This window comes from Triplophysa dalaica, chromosome 3, assembly GCF_015846415.1.
Source record: "Triplophysa dalaica isolate WHDGS20190420 chromosome 3, ASM1584641v1, whole genome shotgun sequence".
NCBI lineage: Eukaryota > Metazoa > Chordata > Actinopteri > Cypriniformes > Nemacheilidae > Triplophysa > Triplophysa dalaica.
In genome coordinates this window covers 16,502,486-16,527,328 of record NC_079544.1, presented here as the reverse complement: position 1 = coordinate 16,527,328, position 24,843 = coordinate 16,502,486, and the positions used below count along the sequence as shown (strand labels likewise).

The window sequence follows — 24,843 nt, the reverse complement described above, 5'->3', positions numbered from 1 at the left end:
TGGATTTACATAAAAAAGTAGTGTCAAGTGGTTCCATGCAAATTTGTATGAACAAAAGAAATTTAAGTTAAGTTGACAACTTTTTTGAGTAAATGCAATTGAGTAAATTTAAGTTATTTAAACCCAATATTTATCCTTCTCAATGGTACTTTTTGTTGTCATATACACAATGTAAGTCAAAACACAATAAGCAAATCAAATGAAAGGCATCTCAGTGCTGGCACTAGCACAGTTAAAGTTCATCATGAGTGTGCTTCAAACTCTCACAGCCTAAGAGCATGTATCACTCTTCTAAACACTGGTTACCTTAAAACTGAAAAAATATTTGAAACCTCAAAGATAAATGAACATTAAGCACAAACAAGTATTTATCTTTACTAAAAACACTTAAAGTAACGCTCAATTTCGAAATTTACTGACTAAATGCAGTCTTGCGCAAAGCATGCTGGGAACAGAAAATCCCTCTCAACCATGTGTTGAAATAACTTGTTTATATTAAGTTAACTCAACAATAGGTGTAATATTATAGGGTTTTATGTCTACTCAACAATGTTAAATTGACCAGTCAAACACTTGTTAAGTAAAGCCGACAGTACTACAGTTTTAGTATAAATAACAAAGATAACCTACGTTAATGTAATTACTTTTTTTGTACTGTGAACAAGGATGGGTTAAGTAAACTAACAACAGCATAGAAAACAAATCACAAAAATTGACTTCAGCTGGGTTTTCACAGACTTGGTCACAAATTTTCAAAAATATACAGTACATTCAGGCATCACGAAGTTCTCAGTAAGTACATTAGCTGTCTCTGCATTCTCTGAGACAGACGCTAGATGGCAGTAAAGCATCATACACAACTTTTAGACTGAAGTAACTGACAGTCATTCTTTCAGCCTAGAAAATAGCTTGGTTGCATAGAAAGGATTGAGTATAAAGACACAATTTGGCTAACAAGTGAGCTAGGACGGATAAAAATAACATCTAATATATCTGAACATATTACATAAAAATAGTTTTATGCCTTAAATATATCTGTTCACTAAATTATGAAATCACATCAGTCAAGCACAAATGCATTTCCCCACATTCTTTACCCTAAAAAATAATCAAGTTCAAATGAAACCGTACCTGACCAGAAAACTGAAGGGCAGAGATTAAGGGTACATTTGCATGGGTCTGACTGGCATTATCCAACCCTGCTTGAAATTTTACATCGCTGGGTTCCACAAAACAATGTGCTTTTTACCAAAGCAGACATGTCAGAATATGCCATTTCCAAAAAACAGTACTTCAGTGGAATAATAATAATAACTGAATAATGGGAAAAACTTGTACCTGGTATAGCCATGGCATAGATGAAACCAGGTTGAAAGGATGGGCCTTCATTTATTCACTCTCGTAAGGGTGTCTTTAAAATGTGTATACAACTCTTTCTTCTGGAACACAAAAGAAAAAATGTGTTTGTGTCCAGACAATGAAAGTCAATGAGGGCCAATGTTGTTCGGTTCTGCAGAACACATTAGTCATACATGTCATGAGGGTGAGTAAATGATGACAATCCCTTGAATTAACAGACCAGTCATTTCAACGGCCCCACCATCACTGCATGTCGACCTGGGTGAAAGAATTAAACTATGGCAACACGAAACTCCAGGTAATCTCTGTCAACCATCATATTGTCAATATTTTTATATCTTTATAATAAATAAATAAATAATATTCTTGCTTTCAGTGTCTCAATATGTCAAGATGAGCAAGCGAGCATGTGACATTGCCAATTCTTTCCTACAATTTCATGGCTCTGCTCCCTTTATGCTGGATCTTCAAGCGTTCCTCTATGGTCAAGAGAGCCTATTGGCCTTTTCAGTCAAAGTCAGCATGTCTTGTATATTCCAAAGTTCAAAGCACATTGAAGTGTCCTGTGTGGTTTGGTCTTTCAGCTGAGTCAGTTTATGGTGTGAACAACTATTAAATGGATGGAAGCCCGGATTTGCCACTTGTCCGTGCAGCTGAATAAAAAGTAAGCTGGTGTTTGAAGATTTTAAATCAGAGCTCCGCCGTGTACCATTTATGGCGATTTGGAACTATTAGTGCCAGGGAATTCGACTACAGTTTTTACATTATAAGCTTAGTAGATATAACAGCACACTTGAGAAAATGTCTCTGAAATTCAGAGATCCCACAGACTTATATGAACTAAATATTGCTTTTGTGTATGTGCAGTATATTAAGTACATCATGAATGTATGTGTAAGTACTTTCTACAGTGAAAGGCAAATATTTTTGTAAATAAATTGAAAAGCGAAAATGTGACAACATCTTAGTCCTGTGTCAGCCCCCGTAGTGCTTCGAAAGGGAGGGGTGGATTGAGCCGTTGGTTGCAATTCGTAACCTCACAACTAGATGCTGCTAAATTTCATACACTTGACCTTTAAGCTCCCTCTTTTTTTCAGTTCAGTGCTGGTTATTTTCTGTTACCCTGTGTGTGTGGATGCTCCTTCATATTCTTGGATACATTTTTGTGAATGATCTTCCTTGTCATGTGCTTTGTTATGCACCACATTGCGTGACAACAATTTTTAAACTTTGTCAATCTCTCAGAACAAACCTAACATTGCATAATGTTACAAACCCTTCAGAACAGAAGACTGACTTGTATTAAATGTTGACTTATTCTAAACTGAAATACAAAATAATTTGGCCTATGTTTTCGGGTATTTGTCATCCGGACAAAAATGAACTGCATTTTTCACTGAAATTTTTCCTGAAGCTCTTTTAACTTTACCTTCTTAGTCAATGCCCTCTGGTTTTAATCCGATTCTCTGCCCACAGGAGCTACTGTAAGCTTATGCAGTAGGCTTCAGTTAATTGAAGATTCTCTCCGACCCAGACAATGGCAAAAACTTCTCTCTATTATTAATATACTTTCCGAAAACAATTCACTGTTAAGTTAAATGTTATTCCACAGTTAAAGTAACAGTTCACCCAAAAATATACTCACCCTCAAGTTGTTCCAAATCTGTTTACATTTATTTTATACAGAGAAAGATATTTAGAAGAATGCTTGTAACCACCATTGGCCAAAATAGGAAAGATGACAATGGTAGTCAAAAGTGCCCCAGGACTTTTTGCTTTCCTACAATCTCACAATATGTTCTTCGTGTTGAACAGAACAAAGACATCTGTAAAGCAATTTTTTTCTACTGTGGTGGTCAATGTTTATTTAAAAAAAAACTTTACCCTTTTACCTTGTATTTTAATTAAGTAAAGCAGTTTTGCAATGAAGTACTGTGTCCCCAAAGCTTACTTTTCTAATCCGTTTTCGCAATTTGCAAATTACACTGTGTTGGTTAAAACATGGATATAACTATAGATATCTAATAAAGTCACACTACAAAGTGTCTACCTTATCTATCCAAATTTTGAAAATATTATTTCATCATTTAAAACCAAATAAATATCTCTTTCATGTTGTGTCTTGGAAAAATCACTACTATTGTCACTACAAGTACCAATTGTCTCGGGCCATTAAAGACAGTAGCATCAAATATCGTCTTAATCGCTGGGGAAACTGAATTCAAATACATCAGAAATATATGCTCTACTTACTGCCTGGGCAAGATGGACTTCACAAAGCAGAGGAATTACATCATCTGCCGCTCACCCTCTGGCCATCTCAACATAAATCAGCTACTGGCATCTGAATGTGCCTACTAGCACTGCACATTCTGTATCGCGTCACCTTAAACGTAGTGTATGTTAAACCAGGGAACACCATTTAAGATGAATGAATTTTAATCATGGCTACTGTATACAGAACATGTACAGTGAATAAAGCGTCAGGAGATATATTGCATCTGAGCACTGACACTAATGTAATATTTATATATATAGTTCACATTCTCACATTTCTCCTTCACAAAATTAAGGCATTGTGGCTTCTTGTCATGGTATTACTGAATATTGAATTTACATACCATGTCAGATAAAACCAAACACGAAATAAAAAATATTTTTTTTATAAAACATCATCAAACACAAAACGTACATGAAACCTTTTTTTATCTTTGGTGAAAATGTACATAATTACACAAAATGAGTAAATCTTTAAGAAATTTCGTTCAAAAATATAAAATTACATACACAGTGCAAATGTTTGTTCAAAAAGGGCACTCCTGATATTGAATTTGAAATACACAAACCACTTAAATCACATTATAAACATTTTTGTATTGTACACCTGCAAATTTCAACACCTTCCACTTGAAAATAACTTATTTTCCACATATAAAATATATACACGATTAGAGGACATTTTTACAATTTCGATACCCTTTTGTCCAACTCACATACAAACACAGACACACAATTCAATAAAACATACAACACAATTATACGAAAGGTCAGAAAAACAGTTCTGCTCTTTAGATAATTCATACGTAATGATGCAGGGATGTAAATTAAGAAAATGATTGAAATCGATTCACTCCTAATTATAGATACTTGGATTCAGTTGCAGTCACAGCTGGCACCGACTAAAATATATTAAAAACAATAAACATCAGAGATTTGGCACTGTGGCCACTGTCAGCATCTGTTCCCCGGGACTCGAGTTTATTGTCAGATACCGTTGTCTCATTTTGTTTTGTTTCATCGTTTAGGTGTCCTATAAACCCTTTCACACACAGAAGTCATTACAGTGGACAGCTATTCAAAAAGCCATTTTGATTGGATTGTTGCACATCAACCACGACAGGGACACTAGTACTGTACATCACCCTGTCTTTTACATCTTCAGATGTCCTCTCACGTGGAAGATATATGAAGTGAGAAAGTTCAAATCCTGTTTGTCATGCCCAAAGAGAATAAAAACATAGGAAAAACCTGACTGAGGTTGTCTTGATTCATGCATTGAAGAGTTCAAAGGATTTTGGTTGCTAAAATAAAATTCACAAAACTTAAATTGGTGCAGCTTAAATTGGTGCGACAAAATAGGGATATTTAAGGAACACAAAATGTCTCTCACAATTTAGCCACTTTCAAGGAAATAGCCTCGCCAGCTTTGGACAACAAGTGTACGCTTAATCGCAAATGACTCGATCTTGCCTGTAAGCACCACAAACATCATCTTAGATTCATGGCACCACTCCAAACTGCACAAAAATGCAAAATACAGTTTTTCTGGTGAAATCCATTCTACCTCAAAGGCGTAAAGCCATAAAAAGACCAATCTTATCCCACTTTTTACTTCTCATCTATCAGCATCCCAATTTTCTCCATGATCTAGAATCCTACTTCCATTTCTCTGGTGATAATGTGGACGTACAGTAAGCCTATGCAGCTGGGCACTATCAGTGGATTTTCCACAGATTGACATGAGAAAGCTGTTCCACAGATTTCACTGGCCTCCAGTAGGACCTTCTTGACTAAAATGGCAGAAGAAATGAATATGAGCACCAGTGGGAATGGCATGAGTAACAGCATGCTCTCTCATCCACAGATGCATCTAAAGGATGCTGCTGGTCTCAGGGTACATGAGAAGTGCAAACAGATCATCAAAATTATTTTCATGAATACAATTTTAACACTGCAAGGTTCTATAATGACACTAGAAAGACAATCTTTGATAATGACTTTATGATCCACAGATGTCTTGACAGTTAGACAATTAGGTTTTGGGTTTCAGAAAAATAATATTAATCAAAAACCTTAAAAGGTATAAGAGTATGTTCGACAAAAATAATAAGATAAATAAACTTGGCAAATTGTATGCCATTGGCAATAGGCCCTTTTCACAATGACATCACTTAATGTCCGCGTTTTCGCAAAGCAGTTTATCATAACATCCATCTCGCAACAAACAAGAAGAAGAAGAAAAACTTCAGTTTTGCCATCGCACTGGAATTTAACAACATTGAAAAAAAAAAGACGGAACACTTTTTCAAATACTTCTCCTAGCACCTTAGCTAACACAAAAGGAAAACAAAACACTTGCCTTCATAATCAAACAGGTACTGTTCAACAAAGAATTTGTATCCTTTATCTATAGTTTTGATCTTGTCGTAAACGAAAATTTGTCTGCAAGATGTTGTACATCATCTAGCCATATTTGTGGCAGCTGTGCAAGGGACTTGGTAAACTCCATTCTGAGGCGCTTGCTGAAGTAACGATACACTGATTCGCGGCAGAACAGAAGATGCGTTTCGTCATGTGAAAAGGGCCTCTTGCTCAATGGAAACATTTTTGTCTTAAATAAAGTGACAGTTAACCCAAAAATAAAATTGTATCTTCTGGACATCCCTTCTTGGATGAAAGAGCATCACCTACAACTCAACCTCTGGAAAACAGAACTCCTGGTTATACCTGCCCACCCATCATTTGAACACCACCATTTGAACACCACCTTAACATTAAGCTCGGATCCTCAACTATAAAACCCACCAACTCTGCGGAAGCCTGAAGTGATGTTGAACGACCGGCTCAAATTCACCTCTTACATCACAGCAGCCACTCAAACTTAAATGTATGTGCTCTACAACATCAGGAAAATCAGGCCATTCCTATCGGAGCATGCCACTCAACTGCTAGTCCAGTTCTGGTTATATCAAGACTAGACTACTGCAATTCTCTACTGGCCTGCCTTCCGACCAATGCAGTCAAGCCCTTGCAAATGATCCAGAATGCAGCTGCCCGTCTAGTTTTCAATCAGCCTAAAAGAACCCATGTAACACCCCTCCTGATTTCAATTCACTGGCTGCCAGTTGCCGCCTGCATAAAGTTTAAATCTCTGACACTGGCCTTCAGAATGATAATGGCAAATTCGCCCCTGCTCCAGGTCTACATCTCCCCCCGTCATCTTCGGTCTGAAAATGAACGACGTCTGGTTGTTCCATCACAGTGAGGCACCAAATCACTTGCAAAAACCTTTACCCCTCCCCTGTGGTGGAATGAATTGCCAGCCTCCATCTGAACTCAAAACATACCTGTTCCGGATTTATTTGACTAACCAATAACTGTCTGTCTTGTGTCTAAATTCTTCCTTAAAAAACCTTGTTGTTCTTCTCTCCTTTGCTTACTTCAGCTTTAATCCTCCTAGTAGCATGGCTTTTGGTTTGCTCATGGTTTGTGTGCTCTCCTACTTGCAAGTCACTTTGGATAAAAGCGTCTGCCAAATGAATAATTGTAAATTTACTCACCCTCAAATTGTTCCAAATCTGTATCAATTTCTATGTTGTGTTGAACACAAAAGGTGTTAATTTGAAGAATGTAGGAAAGCCTACAGTTCTGGGTTACTTTTGACTACCAATGTCATTTTTCCTGCTATGGGAGACAATGGTGGCCAAGCACTGTTTGGTTACAAGCAATTTCTTTCTCTGTGTTCATCATAAAAAAATAATTTATACAGATTGGGAAAAACCAGGTGTGTAAATGATGACAAATTTTTCATCTTTTGGTGAATCGTCTCAGTAATATGACAAAAATGACCTTAAAACAACGTTTTTACAATTCATCTATACTCTCACAACCGTTTAATTCAGGCCACAAAAAATGACAGACAAATAAATTTAATTCACAGGTTACTTTATGACACATCAGTCAGTCGCTCGCAGTCCATCTGTGTGGCTGAGTTAGAAATGAGCAAAAGCAATCGTGGAAAGGTCAGACAGCCGTGGTCTGCTTGATGCTGTGAAAGCTGATGCGGGTGGGAGAGGTAGGGATGGACATAGCCCTCGCCACTCTGACTCGCAAAGCATGATTATCCTGCCAGCGATGCCAGCGCTTTCTGGCGGCAGAACGCACCTGTGTAGGAGAAACGTTCTTCAGAATGTGCATCAGCAGCTTTCAAACATGGAAATCATTTAAATAATATTAACTAAAACCAGGCAAAAAATGATAATTTGCATATGTTATTTAAAAACATACACATCTGGCATTAAAAATGTTTTATTTTACAGCATTACAATAAGATTTGCCCTCGTAGAATCTGTTAGTTACTTTAACATTTCTCAGCACTGATCAAAAATTCTGTAAAATGTAGCTAAAAGTAGGCAAAAAGTAGCTAAAAGCAATATCAAATATTGTTGCTTCACCATTAATTAATAAGATATTACAACTTTAAATCTGCTGTGCCCCAGTATAAATTTTGTTTGAACAATTTACTTTATTTGTCAGTGTAATCATTTACATTGATAATAGCGGCAAAAAACTGATCTATATGCAACGTAGTAACCTAAATTCATGCATGTAAAAACGATGCAATCCGAAAACACAAAGTTGTGGCGTACTTTTACGTAGAAACCCATGTCCTCGCGCGTTTTGTGTTTTTCCTAGCAGCAACTGCAGCAGGCAGCTGAGTAGTGCGCAAGGGTGACGACAAGCGACTGAGGTAAGCTATGAAGACATGACGGAACTTAAGTATGTTATATCGATCATTTGTTTTGACTCGATCATTAATTGTCAATTATCTGTCTCTGTTGTTTTGGACTTTTGATTTGTACATTTAGTTTGTTTAGACTGTTTGTGTACCTCTTTTGTAAGTCGCTTTGGATAAAAGCATCTGCTAAATGACTAAATGTAAATGTATTCCTTAGTTCCTGTGTCATGGTGTAGTTATTTTCTTCATTGGAAGTCACAGGGAGCCTGTGCCCTAGTAGAGCTTTAGGTCTAGCAATGCTCCTGAAATGATGCTCTCACTTTTGAATGTCTAGATCCATAAAAACTCAAGCCACGTCCCAAAGCGTAACAAGATAAAAAGCATAAGAGGGGTTTTCAAGGTTTTCATCTGCAATGCTACAAAAATTTTTAGTGGAACACATGGGTTGATATGGGTAAATTTGTTCCCGTGAGGAGTGAGCCTCTCGTGTGAAATTTTCTGGCTCTGGCTCATATATGGAGCAGTGGGGTTTACATGCTTAAGATTGCAAGTTTAATCAGTAGTTGCTTGGCAACCATACATCCCATTAAAAAAAGACACGGAAAGCAATTAGCCGAAGACCCTTTGTGCATGCAAAGTTTGGTGAGTTTTCACCATTTGAATAAAAAGTTGGTCGTTCAAAAAGAGGAATAATAATAACAGGTGAGAGGAAAAATTTATAGGAAATACACAAAGACCTTAAAGGGAAAAACCAAGAAACAAACAAGTGAAGAATGTGTGAACATTTGTGTCCACAAAGTATAAAATTGTGTAAAAAACTGCAGATGCAAATTATATCTTGCATTGAATCAAAATGTATACTGAATGTACGGTATTAAGCAGACCGTATAATGTTTGGTCTGATGGGAGCAACTACGGTGGTGGGGACACAGTTAAAATCTGAGAAATAGCAAAAACATCAAAGCATTAAGCACCCAAATCATAGGCAAAAAATTATGTATATATAATTTTTTATTATATATTACAATATAATATAAATTCGGTGTGCACATGAAAGAAGATCAATTTTTCAGAGATCAATGACTGTCATGTTAGATGATACCACTATTAACAACAAAAAATTTGTATGAGGATGATGAAGTACACATAATAAAATGAGCCCGTTACACAAGAGCAGTTTGCCGGCTCCTGATAAAATGCTCTGTCCCTCATGGGTTTGTGTGCAAGTGTGTTGGCGGTAAATAGCATCCCACGTAATAATAGGGTTGGGGGGTAGAGGGCAGATAAGGTAATGGGGTGTTATGGTTGGTGAAAGGGCCTGTATATTGACAGAGTCATCTTGCAGATCTGTCCATCCATGAAATTACACTTAGCATTGACTCACCTCCCCATTAAGAAAGCAGTAAAATACCGACACAAAGAATCCCTGTTGGAGAAGAGCAAAAAACAACGTCACTTACTTAAAGTAAACAGTTATTTCAATCAACACCAGTTTGTTAAAAGTCTGTTATCTGTACGTATAAATGGTGCATAAAGATAAAGATTATTATAGTTAATCTGGCGGTAACACTTTACAAAAAGATTCCATTTGATAACATTAGTTAACATGAACAATAAATAACATTATTAAACTACTGTTAACGTTGATTCAAACTCATCATACAAATGCATTTTTAAATCATCAATTGTATCTGATAACATTAGTTAATGGACCAAGAACTACACCTAACACAAATGAAGATCAATGAATGCTGTAAAATATTTAGTTTGTGTTGCTAATCTGTTACGAATTGTTAACAAATAGAACCTAACAGTAAAGTGTCACTGATAATCTGAAAAACAAAACAAATTATTTAAAGAAGGCATGAATTAAAATCACAATTTTAACCCGAGCCTTTGCTATATAAGAGGGAATCGTATTCACGTGAACATCATAAGTGTCAGAACTGAAAACGCCCTTGTTACTGAGATAACATCTGTTATTGACACCAGGCCCAGCGAACGCCAGGTTCTGGAATGCACTTACCTATGACGACATTGATAGGTTAAACACCGCCTCCACAAAAAAATATAAACGACTACTTCTCTAGCCCCATCCACTGGTATACGCATGATCGAACCAGATAGAGCGAGCAAGCAGATTTTAAATATTTATAAAACAATATTAGGAATGCGGAATTAAAAGTTATTTTTAAAGAGCGAATCCGCTGTGATTTGGTCCTCCCGTCATATATAATTTTTCAAGGTTTTATCGACCATATGCGAATAATGGAGGCTGTTTTGAAGTGTTGAATGGTGCTTATGTGTAATCTAATGTTACGTCTCTAACCAAAATCACTGAAGGATCCCACTACGTAAACTTTTATCCAATCAAAGTGGTGGGCGTTAACTTCCAAGTGTCTTCAATGCGGCACACCCATTAAAACTGAGCGTTTGCAGAGATGGCCTCAAAACCTGGGTGGAAAATAGCCTATTACTTCTTGATTTTGATGTTTTTGGATGTAAAAACCATGTGAACGTCATAAGTAGACCTCATATAACCGTATAAAACAATAATCAAGTCCAGCTCATCATCAGACCTTTAATACTTACATCACTGTGTTTCTGTTTTGCAATGCTTATTGTTCAATTGATCAAACCATGATTTTACCATTTCATTTAACGGTGTAACAAAACATGTAGATTTGCAAGTATTGACTGAAAAATAGCTTTTAAACGTATATACCTTTGGTGTATGTGGTGTAAAATAACTAATGTACAAGATAAGACCAGAAGCAGCAGCATGATTGACATGTTAGACAACCAAGCAGCTTGCCTTTATAGTATATGTACTGTATACGACTTTTCCATCCAAATATTTTGCAAATAAAACCACATGTAGTGCATTAAAGAGTCATTATACATAGTCAAGTTTGACACAGCTACTTTTTCCATCAATGAAAGTGAAAGGGAGGTAATTTGTCAGTCAGCATAATATTGTGTCACGTCTGTGTTTCAAAGTAGTTTAAAAAAATAAAAGTTTACAGTGGGTGAAAAAAAATGATGGGGGTAAATTATTCATTTAAACTGCTCAATCGAAAGAATATGTGTCACTATGTATCACTGTGATTGAAATATACAGTAAGAATACCATACTCTTAGAAACTATGTAGCAATATTGACCATTTCCCTGTTTTTATAGTGGTTTGACAGTGGAATTTTTCCTGTACTGTAACACAACACAAAACACCTCCATCCATGAATAATTGGCAGATGTTGTTACTGAGATGTCAGCGCGTGTTCTCGCTGAGGGCGGATTGCAGTGAACAATCAAAGGCTGCTGGGAAATAATGTTCTCCTGTGAAACAAAACTATTTTTCACACTGAAGCACTTAAAATATTCATGAGAGCAGAAAAATAAACCCCAGACCTTAAAGATTGAAAAGGAAAGAGTTCACACTTAAAAGGTGACAGGGGACCAATAACAGTCCCTTAGGATTGTAATTACTGTAGAGTTTTTTTTTTAAATAGTCCACGTTACAATTTAAACTGTAGACTATAATGAAACTGATGAGTAATTGATAAAACAAATGTCAGTAATAACTGCAATGAAGTGAAGAACGTCTTTGCTGTCCCATTGACATTTCCTTAAAGGGCTGCAATCGCAGAAAATGTACTTTTATGTGTTTTTCTACCAGAAATTGAGTCGCCAGCATATGTGCAGAAACACCCTGTAATAATACAAATCCATCTATTTTTCTTTTTGTGATCTCCTTTAAACCACAACATTGACACAAAACAGGCTGTTGCTGATCGTCTAACAGTCTGATGTCACATTGCTGTGTCGCCCTATGAGCGCGTAGTTCCAGCTTCTGCCACATCTACAGCCACATGTCAGCCATTTTCAGGCAAGAGCAGAGGTAGCCACTAGCCAGCAACAAAAATGTCTAATAAACAACAAATGTGTGCAGATTTTGGATGTAAAATGAAACATAAAAGGAGGCCAAAAAGTCCCGGGCCGGACGATGATGACTTAGCGTTCTGGAAGATCGACAAACCAACATTCACCGGTCCGTATCTCCGGTCTGGAAAGACTTGGAGAAAACCAGGACTCGTTGGAAAGGTCTCTGTCAGGGCATTTGAAAGTCGCTGACCGCGAGTCAATGCCATCCCTAGGTCGGAAGCTAGAGCTCCCGGTAGCCGGAAAGGTTGAAAAATCAAAGACCCGGTGGCCCATCAGTATAGCATGGGTTTTGCCAAAAAAAAATATTCTCAAGAGTGGATCAGTACCAGCTGTTTATGATCAAGCTTCATCAAGAAGTAAGTATTACACATCGTTTTTGAATCGGCTTTCTTAAATAATGTGTTTAGCATGTTAGCGGCTATTGGTCAAACATTTGCGGCTAAACCTGAGACATGGTCCAAAGACAGGTGTTATGTCGTAACTTACGTTACGTTAGTGGTAAAACGCATTTCACCCATCGGTTCAGAAGACTTGGGACCTACATAATTTCTGCAAAGCTTATTCATTACAACGAAAGAAAGTTATAGCAGTGTCTTTCTTTTGAGTTCAGTGTTTTCTCATATGTCCTAAGTGGGACAATACTTAGAGAAGATTGAAACAGAGTTCACATGAGGTTATGCAGAAATTGCTACCCACATTTGCGCTGCTAATGCAACCGTCTACCAATTGAGCTGACAGAAAAAATATTATACTTAATGTACAATATGAATTTGTGTTTTTAGAGAACATTTATTGTTTTTTTATTCTTTGTACCCTATTGGCAAGTTCCTCTTTATTATAGTCTAAATCTAAGTACTGTATACAAGAACAATTAAATAAACTGTAAATACAAGAGATCCAGTCATCCATTCTTTGAACCCACTTATTCTCCCCAGGGACATGGTAGGGCCTATCCCATCTACTATCTGGGGCATAGATAGATTCAAGACATGTTCAAAGAAACCTATTTTGTTTCTCAGTTAAATACATCTGGCATAATTGTTCACTAAATATGTTTTGCAATGTGGGAACAAGACCAGTGTGTTTCAACTAGTCCTAATGGCCTTGTCATTTTCATTGCTATAAGGTTGAGTTTCCCTTTTAAATGTCTCGTAAAAATACACAAAAAACAATAAAGCGCTCACTACATTACATGGCTAAAGGAGCACAGAGGAAAAAATAAATAAATATAAAAATAACAAGGACCTCAACTCCCACATAGTCATTAATGCAGTGACGGGCAGTTGGTGATGCTGAGATGCTCTGTGTGCCTACACTCTTCCTGCATTTCAACTGTAAGGGAAAAAAATGTAGCACACTCTTGCCCACTCTTCCTACTAGCAGCTGACTGCAAAATATATGTTAACTAACACAGAGCAAAGGCTATACCGTTGAACACAATGTAAAGTGCATCTGTATAATATACCTTGCTTTACCAAGCTTGACTCTTAAAATCACTATGTCATACATCTACTGGCCCACATGTTGTTTTTAACCTGCACTTCTGCATTTTTTTTTAACTTTGCAATAGTACATTGTTGCTATTGACTGTCAAGTTGTGGCCATCTTGGTTTGAAATTAGATGAGGGTGAGTAAACAGTGATGCAATATATATTTATGGCTGTATTATTCCTTTAAGAAAGAGGAAGCAAATCACACGCAATGCCAAAACAAGCTTCTTCATGCTGTGCCTTCCTGAATGTACTTATTGCTGAATGACATCACTTAAGACACAAAGAAAGTGTTACATTAACTTGTTCAGTCTTCACTTCACCTGCAATCTTCTCTCCCCTGACTTCCATCGAGGAATGCAACGGTTTAAATGTCATGCTATATGTGTCATTACATTTAACTTAAGGACTTAAGTTAACGGCTGAAGAGACCTCTGTGTAATGCTTACCTGAAATGACTGTAGAAATGAGTTGAAATAGATGAAGACTATTTGAGATATGTCATCTTCTCCTGGGTTTACAAAGAACAGCATGTATGTTATGCCGAGCAAGGGCAGCAATACTAGAGTTGCCTTCACAGCTTTTCTGCAATAGAAAAGAGATATTTGTATGTGTGGAATGGGCTCACTTCTCCAGAATTTCATAACGTGCAAAAATGTTAATTAGAATGCAGTTTTTTAATCAAATAAATCATGATGGCATTCTTCTGACAATTTACAATGACTTTATTAAATAGCTTTTTTTTCAGAATTTCTGAGCTATTTCTATCCGCATACATCGTGGGTCCCCTTACATCGAATTTGCCATGTTTCTACAGCAGCTCTGTCCAGACAAACTGCTCTACACAGCGTATTTTGTAAAATCTCCTTCGGCAAAGTGAAAATGTGACAACCTCTTTGTCCTGTGTCAGCCACCGTAGTTCTTTGAAACGGAGGGGTGAGTGGTGGAGTGAGTATTGGTTGCAATTCGCAACTTCACCGCTAAATGACGCTAAAATCTCCACATTGCATCTTTAAAGGAGCTGTATGTAACATTGACACCTAGCGTTTGAGCTTGGTATCGCAGTCCAAATTCAAAATATTGGCAAGGGTTTTTCTCCTCCTCCTCGTCAGACTCGACGCTCACAAGAATTGCCAAACACTTACAGGAGTGTAATGGAAAGCATAAACTCTTACACTGTAAGTTTATTTATACGTTTGCATGGGTTTTGTTGTTTGCAAGTATGACTCAATCAGCAGTTCGTTTCAGAGGTTGCGTCCTCCAGGCCATATTGCTGTCTCGTTCAAATAACCGTATTAAAATAGTATATTACTCCTCATAAGTTGTACAATAATATAGTTATTCTTTCTAAGTTTGCAATGTTATAGTACCGGAAAGGGTGGAATCTGTTCTGACCCAGATCATTTGTTTGCTGCAATATGCAGTAATGGTTGCCAACTGGCAACCGAGCTGTCGAAATGCACTAGTGGGTAAATCGTCAGAGGGCGGGGTCACACGGACCAAGACAAAAACAGATATTCCAGCACGGAATGCGCATTTCAGAGTGGAATAAGTAAGAGATAATCTGGGCTAGCCGTGCATTAAAGCATTTTAATGCACAACGTGGAGGCAAAGAACCTTTGGCTCTGCAAAGTGGATTATCCTGCTTATTCCATAGTTATTTGCCAAGTTAAAGCTTTTATTGATGTTTAAAGTGTCGTTTTTGATCAAAAAGGTGAAAATGATGGTTATTTTTAAATGTAATAAAACTGACTGGCTACCCGTGCGTTTAAGGCTTTTAATACGCACCTTCCAGCCAATCAGAATCCAGTGTTCAAACAGACCATGGTATAGCTGGCAAGAGCATTGTTTTTGGAAAAAAACTATATATGAACATATTAAGGTATTGTTTTGATTTAATTCAGTAAAATTATTGCATACGGCTCCTTTAAGTTTAATTGAATGACAAGACATTTATTTGTAAAAAGCTGTCCCTGAAACAACTTTTTATATATTGTCTGACGATAAAGTAATTACAGAAAATGGACTGTGAATCATCAAAATTGAGTGAAAATGTTAGAAAATGCTGGCGCTGGCTGGCAACTTTGTTTTAAAGGCTGGCGGGGAAAGTGTTAAGTAACATTAAGCACAAAGTCCCTGTTCTACTATGACAGTCACTACTTACTGTGTTTTGCTTATTTCTGCTTTCGGTAACTATGTGTTGGTGGACATCACAATACAAAGAAGCCCTTAAAGTAAATAACATCCAAACCCATTCATTTCCTTGTACCCTTGAATTGTTTACCAATATCTCTTCATCATTTGATCACTGATTAAATGAGACAGCAAAACCCCTTTTGATAAACAATGAATGATAGCCGTCCTTGAAAATAAGGAAATTGAAGATACTAAATGACATTCAAAGCTTACTAATAGCAAACTCTGTCCGCAAAGCTTTAGATAACGGTCAGTAAAAACAAACAAATAATACATATTTTGAATAATAATTGTATTTTGTAGGGGTGGTTTCCCGTACAGGGTTTAAGATAGTCCTAGACTAGCAGTCTAAACTGAAAACAACTTGCATTGACATATCTTAAAATACAGCAAGTGCATTTGTTTTTTTTTGTATGCCATGTTTGTAAAAACTACTAAAATGTCCTTATATAACTAAGGCCTAGTCCTGATTTAAAATGATCCCTTTGCGGGAAATCACCCTATGGTGTTTAGAATGGGAAGAAAAAGAAAGGTATAGAAATTAAATTATGGTCTTTTGCATCTTTTAAAACGTTTAGAATTTCAAGAGAATGCAATAAAAATTACATAATGAGGAATGAAAAGAAATGTGTATTGTTTATCAACAGCAGTAATAGTATAAGGATTAGTTCATTTAAACACAAGTAATGTGACAATAGTGTCTATTAATTTCTATACATTACTTATTTGGAATCACAGCTCACAATGTTTGTTTTATAACCATGAGAGAACATTTAAATTTGTGTATTGTAAATGACTATCAATCTTTTGATTAGAAATGATTGAAATGCTAAAAGTGAATGAAATGCTAGCAATAATAAAATTATTTTTTGAAAGGAAATATAAATAATATATAAACCTGTCCTAAAGACTCAAATTCACTAATGCCAAATGCCACAACAAAGTCTGGAAGTGCAGTGCCAGCAGACCTCAGATAAAAGAGCGTGCTTTATTTCCAGCTTGAACTGAAATAAGTATTGCCCCGAGATAGATTCACACATGAGGAAATAATGAATGCAGGTCCACAATTTCTGCCTTTCAAAATATAAAAACGGTTCCACAAGAACTTTGAAAAAGTAAACCCAACCAACATTTTGACCCCAAGAAAAAAAACAGCTGGAAAGTATGCTGATGACATGACTTCAAAAAAAAAATTCTACTAAGAAAGATACAGAAGCTTAGTGTCTACTGAGGTCCTGCAATTAAAGTGGCCACATTAAAAGCAGGCACATCTCATGAATGGGGCATACTTTGGTGTCCCATTCCCATTCCAAACCTGTTTTTGTTCACTGTTTCTACATACATCGCGGGTCCCCTTGCATGGAATTTGCCATGTTGTTTCTACAGTAACTCTAAAAGGACAAAGTGGTCTACTGCACGTTTTGTAAATGCATTATCTCCTTCGGCAAAGAAGCGAAAACGTGACAACAGCTTAATTCTGTGTTATCAACCATAGTGCTTCAAAGGGAAGGGGAGGTATGGAGTGAGCCATTGGTTGCAGTTCGCAGCCTCACCGCTAGATGCCGCTAAAATCTCCACATTGCTCCTTTAAAGAACATTGTGAATGTTTTGATTTTTGTAATGCTTTTTTTGGTAGTTTACAAATAAATAACAGCAGATAAATTTAGAATGACATAAATGAGTAAATATTGACAATTATTGATGTTTAAGTGAACTGTTCCATGAACGACTGTGAAACATGAGTTTAAGGTCTTTACCTGTATTGTATTGTTTCAGATGTAGTGGAAGCTCTCAGCTTTGTCATAAGAATGCGCACAATGTTGAACAGGAACACAAAGTTTATCTATTGCAGGACAGATAGAAAAACAAGTAGGTCAATGACCATGAAATAAGATTCTCCGTCTTCATAATGTTTGTTATAAACTTTGAGCTGAGTTCTTTGCTCGTCTCCGTCTTTTGCCTTTAAGCACAACTGCTGTGTTTGTCGGATGCATTGGCAACCTCCACAGATTTGAGCTCGAATCCACAATCAGGTGAGTGAGGAGAAAATTGCACAGCTTTATGAATGCTTTAGCGTGAAATCTCGGGTTTTAAGGAAATGGCAGTTCAAGGCATATGCAGATGGGAAAACTTACATGAACCTCAGCCGAGAATAAAATTTGACACAAAGTAATAAAACTTACAAGAAGAACTAGAATAACAGGCCCTTGATAAATGTAGTCTATATACTTCCCAGGTTCCTTCCCAAACCAGCATCTGAAACACAATATAAGCTTTTGAGTTACTGAAACCACATATCACCACAAACACATGAAATGTTCTTTAATAAATGCTAGGATTTATACAATAAATGATTAATCAACAGTAAACAACATGATAAGTTTAAATCACAAGTCAAAAGAGAACCTGTTTTTAAATCTGTAGCCTGTTAACTGTCACCTGTTCCGTATACGGGGCACATAAATTTGCATCAATATTGTGCATGTAATTTCTAATCGAATCATGACAAACTATATATCACTGGAAAGGTCTAAGACTCTAGAATACAGATTTCTTTGGTGTTTTTAAATAATTTATGTAGGGAGAGTAATTGATTCTTTTTTATAAAGAGTGTTCCTAGTTCCCTTTCTGTCAGTCTCTCGACGTTGTGTCGAACCGACAGATGGGGTTCGCCCTTGAGAACCTATCACTTCCACTGGTTTTGAAACAGGCCTATGAAATTGGCGAATAAAATTTGCATGCCGGACTCCGCTCCCGGATATCTGGGTATAAAAGGGAGATGGCGTGCTGGGCGTCTCAGCAGTTCCAGAAGTATTCAAGTTTTTTTTCTCTAAAAGAGCAAATTTCTCCAGTGTGGCATGTCCCACTGTTCTCATGGGTGCAATACACTCATAGAGGAGTGGGGACGGACACGATGGCCGTTTTGGATCAGTTAAGCCCACACTGTGGGCAGTTCATGATTCAGACGTTGCGTCATGGTCTCCTGTGTTCCCACGGGAATCAGCCTGCCACCTCGTCTGCTTTTGTTCTGTGATAGCAGTGGCTACGGCCCTTCCATCCGCTACGGCGAGCAGCGAGGATGATGTGAGCACTAATGCGTCAGCCACTGACTCGCGGACTGTTCGCACCTTGTCTCGGCTGACCGTCTCGTTCCTTGACCACGTATCCGAAACGGTGCATGATGATGAGATGAACCTTGTAGAATTGGGGGCTGACTTACTGGCATCTGACTCCTACGATTCCTTGCAGCTCCCACCTCCGGGAACGAGCTCAGGAAGAAATGGATGTTGGAATTTCAGCCATATTTTCCCAGGCCGCCGCGAGCGTTGGGTTGCAGTGCACCGCACTGCCTCTCCCAGTGCTCGCAGCTGGATACATGGTGCCTCTGGGTTGCCCCCTGTGCCGTGTTTCCCGGAAGTGCATGAGGAACTCAGTAAGACCTGGAAACGCCCCTTTTTTGGCGCGTGCACATCAAAGGTGGAACATGCCTTCTTGGTGCATCATATACGGCTGCCACCTGGGGGGCATGATCTCCTAGTGGGCACTGGCTCTAGAGCTGAGAGTTGGGCTGTGCCCAACACCTTCGCAAGGTTTTACAACCTCTGCGTTGAACCGGTGTCAGCCTACTTCTTGCATGGCAACATGTAGGACCGGCAGCTGGTAGGGCGTATGCCTGCGAAAGCACCTTCCACCCTTTCTATAGGTGGGTAAGTGTGCTACTTAGTCTCCATTCTTTCCCCCAAGGGGCGAAGAACAGGCATTCCATCCATCACTAAGCAAGCATCCCCTGCGAGCGGGCGGGCTGGGCAGAGTAACCCTGCCCCTTAGGCCGGGTACCATTTGAGTTACCCACACATGGATCTAACCGGACCTAGAGTTACCAGATGTTGTAACTCCCCCACTCGGGTGGTTCTGTCTGATGTATCCTCATGATTGGTTCCCACCTTGGTAACCCATGACCTCCCCAGGTGGACCTCCACCTCCCGGCTAACTACCTCAGTCCGCATATTTTTTTCCCATGAGCTCTCCCCTGACATTGAGACCATGCGGGTGTCTCCACTAGAACTCATCCCGATGGTAGGAAGTGACCCTCTGCCAACCTATCCACTGGAAGATTACAAATTTCACGAAAACACTCACGTCTGAAACTCTTAGGCCTGTCAAGGTCGCTTCGCTGAGATTGTAATACGGCACAGCGTTGTGGCGAGTTTTAATAGGAACCCCATCTGTCGGTTCGACACAACGCCGAGAGACCGACAGAAAGGGAACGTCTTGGTTACAGATTTAACCTCAGTTCCCTGATGGAGGGAACGAGACGTTGTGTCCTTCTTGCCACAAACAAGTGCCGACCGCAGCAGTAGTCGTAAGAGGCCCTCAGGCTCCTCAGAACAAAGGTGAATGAATGCAGCACGCCGTCTCCCTTTTATACCCAGATATCCGGGGGCATGCAAATTTCATTGGCTTGTTTCAAAACCAGTCGAAGTGATAGGTTCTCAAGGGCGAACCCCATCTGTCGGTTCGACACAACCTCCATCAGGGAACTTAGGTTACATCCGTAACGAAGAATATTTTATGTTGTCCTTTTGCGACCCGTATTCTTTTAATATATCTTTTAATCAAAGAAAACCAAAAACTAAAAAAAAAATGTGTGTGTGTGTGATTTTTTTTGTTGCAATAATCAGCTACTTTTCTTTTTTCAAATTAGACCTACCGTTAGTCTGTATTCCAAAGCATTCATGAGTTACCGCTATTTTAGTATTAACATGCGTTTTCATGTGTAGGGTCAAAAGGGGCTCCGACAGTTAACAGGTTTAAAGTAAAACTGTGCCAACAGTAAAACAAACAACAAAATTGCGACTTCAATAACTTTAAATCTTAGAAGTCAAAGCCATTAACATCCAGCAGTACACATAAATATAATAATGACATAAATGACACAAATAAATAAATGACACAAAATAAACAATGCATATAAATACAAGCCAGTAATATGTGCCTTTTTACTTACAGGGACAAAACCCACCAGAGGCTGATGTCATTTCTCATTTCATATTGATTTTAATCATGCCTGGGGAATATGTGAAAGGCTTTTAGTGTTGTTATTGAGTCATTGACAGTGGGGCAGTGAGCATTATAAGGTATTGTCTGATAAACACCTACAGTAATACTTGGAAATATGATTTAGTTGAAGGTGAAATGTTTCATTTTTTATATTAAAAACACATTGTCCTGTCACATTGAAAGTAGCCTACTCTATAATCTATTTATTCATTTCAAGAAATGTCTCAACCCTTTTTATCAAACATTTCATTACTGTTGTCACTTTGTTCTGTGCCAATAATGTACATTGAAGGGACAGTTCACCCAAAAATAAAGATTCTGTCATCCTTTACCCCCCTTCGAGTCGTTCCAAATCTGTATAGATTTCTTTGTTTGATGAATACAGAGAAAGTATGTGAAAGAATGCTCAAAACCAAACCATTCTTGGCCCCCATTTACTACCATTGTAATCAAAAGTACCCCATAACTGTTTGCTTTCCAACATTTTCTTCAAAATATCTTATTTTGTTTTCAACAGAACAAAGAAATTTATATAAAGCATTTTTTCCTGCTATAGTCAATGGTGACCAAGAATTGTCTAGTTACAAGGATTCTTCAAAATATCTTCTTTTGTTCTTTATCAGAACAAAGAAATGTATACAGGTTCGGAAAAACTTGAGGTTGAGTTGATGAAGACAACATTTTAATTTTTGGTAGAAATGTTCTTTAAGGTAGATTAGATTCAATTCAATTTATTTATAAAGCGCTTTTCACAACATGCATTGTTCTAAAGCAGCTATACAGGAGCAAATAAGAAAGACAGAAAAACACAGAAAGGTAAAATACCTTTGCACAGTGCATGGTGTTTATAGGCCAAGCAAGATCATTCTAATAAATAATATCTAATTAATAAATAGATGCAGTTCCTGAGATAGGCACAGGCTCCCCGTGACCCGAGGTAGTTCGGATAAGCGGTAGAAAATGGAATGGAAAAAAATAGATGCATTCTCCCGGTGAATGAGGCAACTGTGCCTTGGTATATGTAATGATTTTTATCAAAAAATCGTTTTTATTTTATCTACATTTAGGGAAAATCGATAGCAAGGAATTCTGAAGTTTCATAAAATGCACCACAGTGGTTAAAAAATATATAAAATGTATTAAACCTAAACCAATAAAAAACTGAACACAAGAAATACTCTACAATTAACTTCAATCCTTCAGAATGAGATAACGTCCCAAACAAATCAGGAACTTACTGTTCGTTTTCACTGTAAAGTTTTCCGATGGCCCACGCAACAATTATCGGACACGGTATGCCTGCAAGAGAGAGAAGATTGCGTTCATTCACAAATCTCCCACTAATCACACTGCAAATTGCAGAAACAAGTGCCAGCTAAAGATACAATTTCTTGGCTGAAAAGGTGATTGCTTTTAGAATACTGCATCTTAAAGAAAACTGCGTTGGCCAAGTGTTTGTGTGAGAAGATGCCATAATAAACTAAATTGCTGCGTGTATTTTGCCGACAGCACAACAAACATCAATTGAGCAGATCAGGAGAACACAGAGCAGGTGCCATTTTGAGCTCAAACTGTTCTGCACATGCTTCGATTATTCTATTTGTGCTCTACGGTTTGTGATCTCAGTTATTTGGTAAATGTGACTTCCACAAAGCATGTGTGGAATGTTTTCATGACAATGATTCCTTCACCCCAAATATACAGGTGGCAAGAAATCTATGAGACGTCACACGGAGGAGCCAATAAACTGTCTGCTGAGATACTTGGCCCATGAAAAAGGAGATTTTCCAACCTGGAACGCTAAACAGACTCAAAGATGATGAACAGACTTTCAGCACAACACATTTTGAGCCAGGAAGATTAACACAAAAAAGGCTATATTTCATACCAAAATGAATCTTCTAATATGCAGCTGATGCTATAGAAACAGACTTGACTTTTAACAGGTCTCATAACCATACCGAAGGCACTCTGTCTTTGCTTTACACCACACATATGGTTAATTTCTACCTCAGTTATCACTAGGAATTGTTAGGATAGGGTTATGGTGCCTTTGCCTCCTTTTTGAAAGCTCCAGTTCTGATGACAGAATATTGTTTGGGGAACAATTTAGTTAACATGGCAAATAATTTCTCAAAAGTAACAACTACCTGACAGAAATTACATGCAGCTTTTAAATGAAACGAGAGTGAAAAAAAACAATATTCTTATGTTTTGGGTGATCTATCCCTTTAAAGGTCTCTCTGTTGCTATTTCCCACTACACATTGAAATATTAGCTATATAACATATTATATGTATTAAACATCCATTCCTTTTCAAAAGACATTTTAAATCAATGGCGTCAGCCGACTATGATTTTCTCTCAGGTTACAGCACGAGCTGAATATAATAAATGTCCCTGCTGTCGACTCCCAGACCCCCAGAATCCTTTGCTTAGGCACACATACAAAGAATGTTGTGAATATCAAAGACAGCGTCAAGTGGTGTGACATTTCGCCTCTTCAATATTACATTACTGTAAAAATACTCCTCAATACATTGCCCTACAGTCAATTGCTTAGTGACTTAATTAAATCTGCAACAGACTCTTCAAGCATCACTAGAAAAACTGCTTCCACAATTAATTGCTTTTGAAGAGAGCAAAATTTTCTCCACGTCAAGCGACGTAATAAAAAGTGATATTGGTTTTACAGTTTACTATTAACAAAGAGTTTATATGCTTACAAACATCATTGTGAATGTGATGAGTTAAAGTAGTGTGATTAAAATTGGAAACATGTTTTAAATAATGGCTGTAATTACCATGAGCTGTATGACGTAAGAAGTTTGACATTTCAGCTCAGTGTAATGAAAAACAGAAGCAATTAATCTCTGGATTTAGATATATGTGGCATCCTTGTGGGAAGCAAACAAATGCGCATAAAACACAGTAATTATGGGACTGCCATTCATTACTGTCCTCATAGTAATGTTGCAACCACTAAACATTTTTTGGTTACAGCTTTCTAAATGTGAAGGACTTTGCTAATAGATACTACATGACAGAAATAATTGACACTCTTAAATTCTCATTGAGTAATTTCTGGGATTACTAATAAAAAAGTATAAACATTAAAAAAGATGGTTGAGAAAAAAATATATATTCACATGCCCAATAACAGGTATTTACTTGCAGTCCAGTTTTAATGGGAAAATGTTACACCTGTTACAGAGAAGTTGAAGGTGCAGTGAATAAAGAAAATGTAGTTTTGCCTTATGATTAGTCAAGTTTTTGACAGATTCCTAAAATAATTGTTTTCTCTTTATTATGATACATTATCTAATAAAGTGTCATAAAAAAGAAAATAATCATACCATTTATCATTGCTGGGGTTGATAGCTTTCAGGATTCATTTCTGCAGCTCTACAAGTATACAAAACATAAAATGTCTAATCCTTTTGGATACATAATTTTACCCACCTTTAAAGGTTCAGTGAAATGTTGTATACACCGAACACCTTTAAAGATACACAACAGGCCCCCTTTTTAAATGTTTTTTTATACCTGTAGAGGTACAGAAAATGACTCCAGCCTTTTCTTTTGGCAGTGTATATGTGCTTTTTTAACATAAAGTGTTAAAATCTTGCAAAATATTTAATGATTCTAAAAGTATACAGTACTTATAAGAAGAAAAGCATTTTCCTCATGATGTTTAAGATCAAAATATAACCAGAACATGTTCTTCGCTGATTTAATTTCATTCACTCGCATGAAGTAAGACACAGAAAGAATCT

The 24,843-nt window shown here is 37.4% G+C and overlaps 1 protein-coding gene across 1 annotated transcript in view; it reads right to left on the bottom strand.

Moving 5' to 3' along the window:
• Positions 1-7,662: 7,662 nt before the first annotated feature.
• LOC130417469 (corticotropin-releasing factor receptor 2) overlaps positions 7,663-24,843 on the bottom strand; it is a 56,299-nt gene continuing 39,118 nt past the window's right edge. Inside the window, exons 7-12 of the mRNA XM_056743042.1 lie at positions 22,306-22,366; positions 18,190-18,262; positions 17,764-17,849; positions 14,260-14,395; positions 9,762-9,803; positions 7,663-7,803 (exon numbers count right to left, since the gene is read on the bottom strand). Coding sequence (XP_056599020.1) covers positions 7,663-7,803; positions 9,762-9,803; positions 14,260-14,395; positions 17,764-17,849; positions 18,190-18,262; positions 22,306-22,366 — 539 coding nt within the window. The remainder of the gene's footprint in view (positions 7,804-9,761; positions 9,804-14,259; positions 14,396-17,763; positions 17,850-18,189; positions 18,263-22,305; positions 22,367-24,843) is intronic.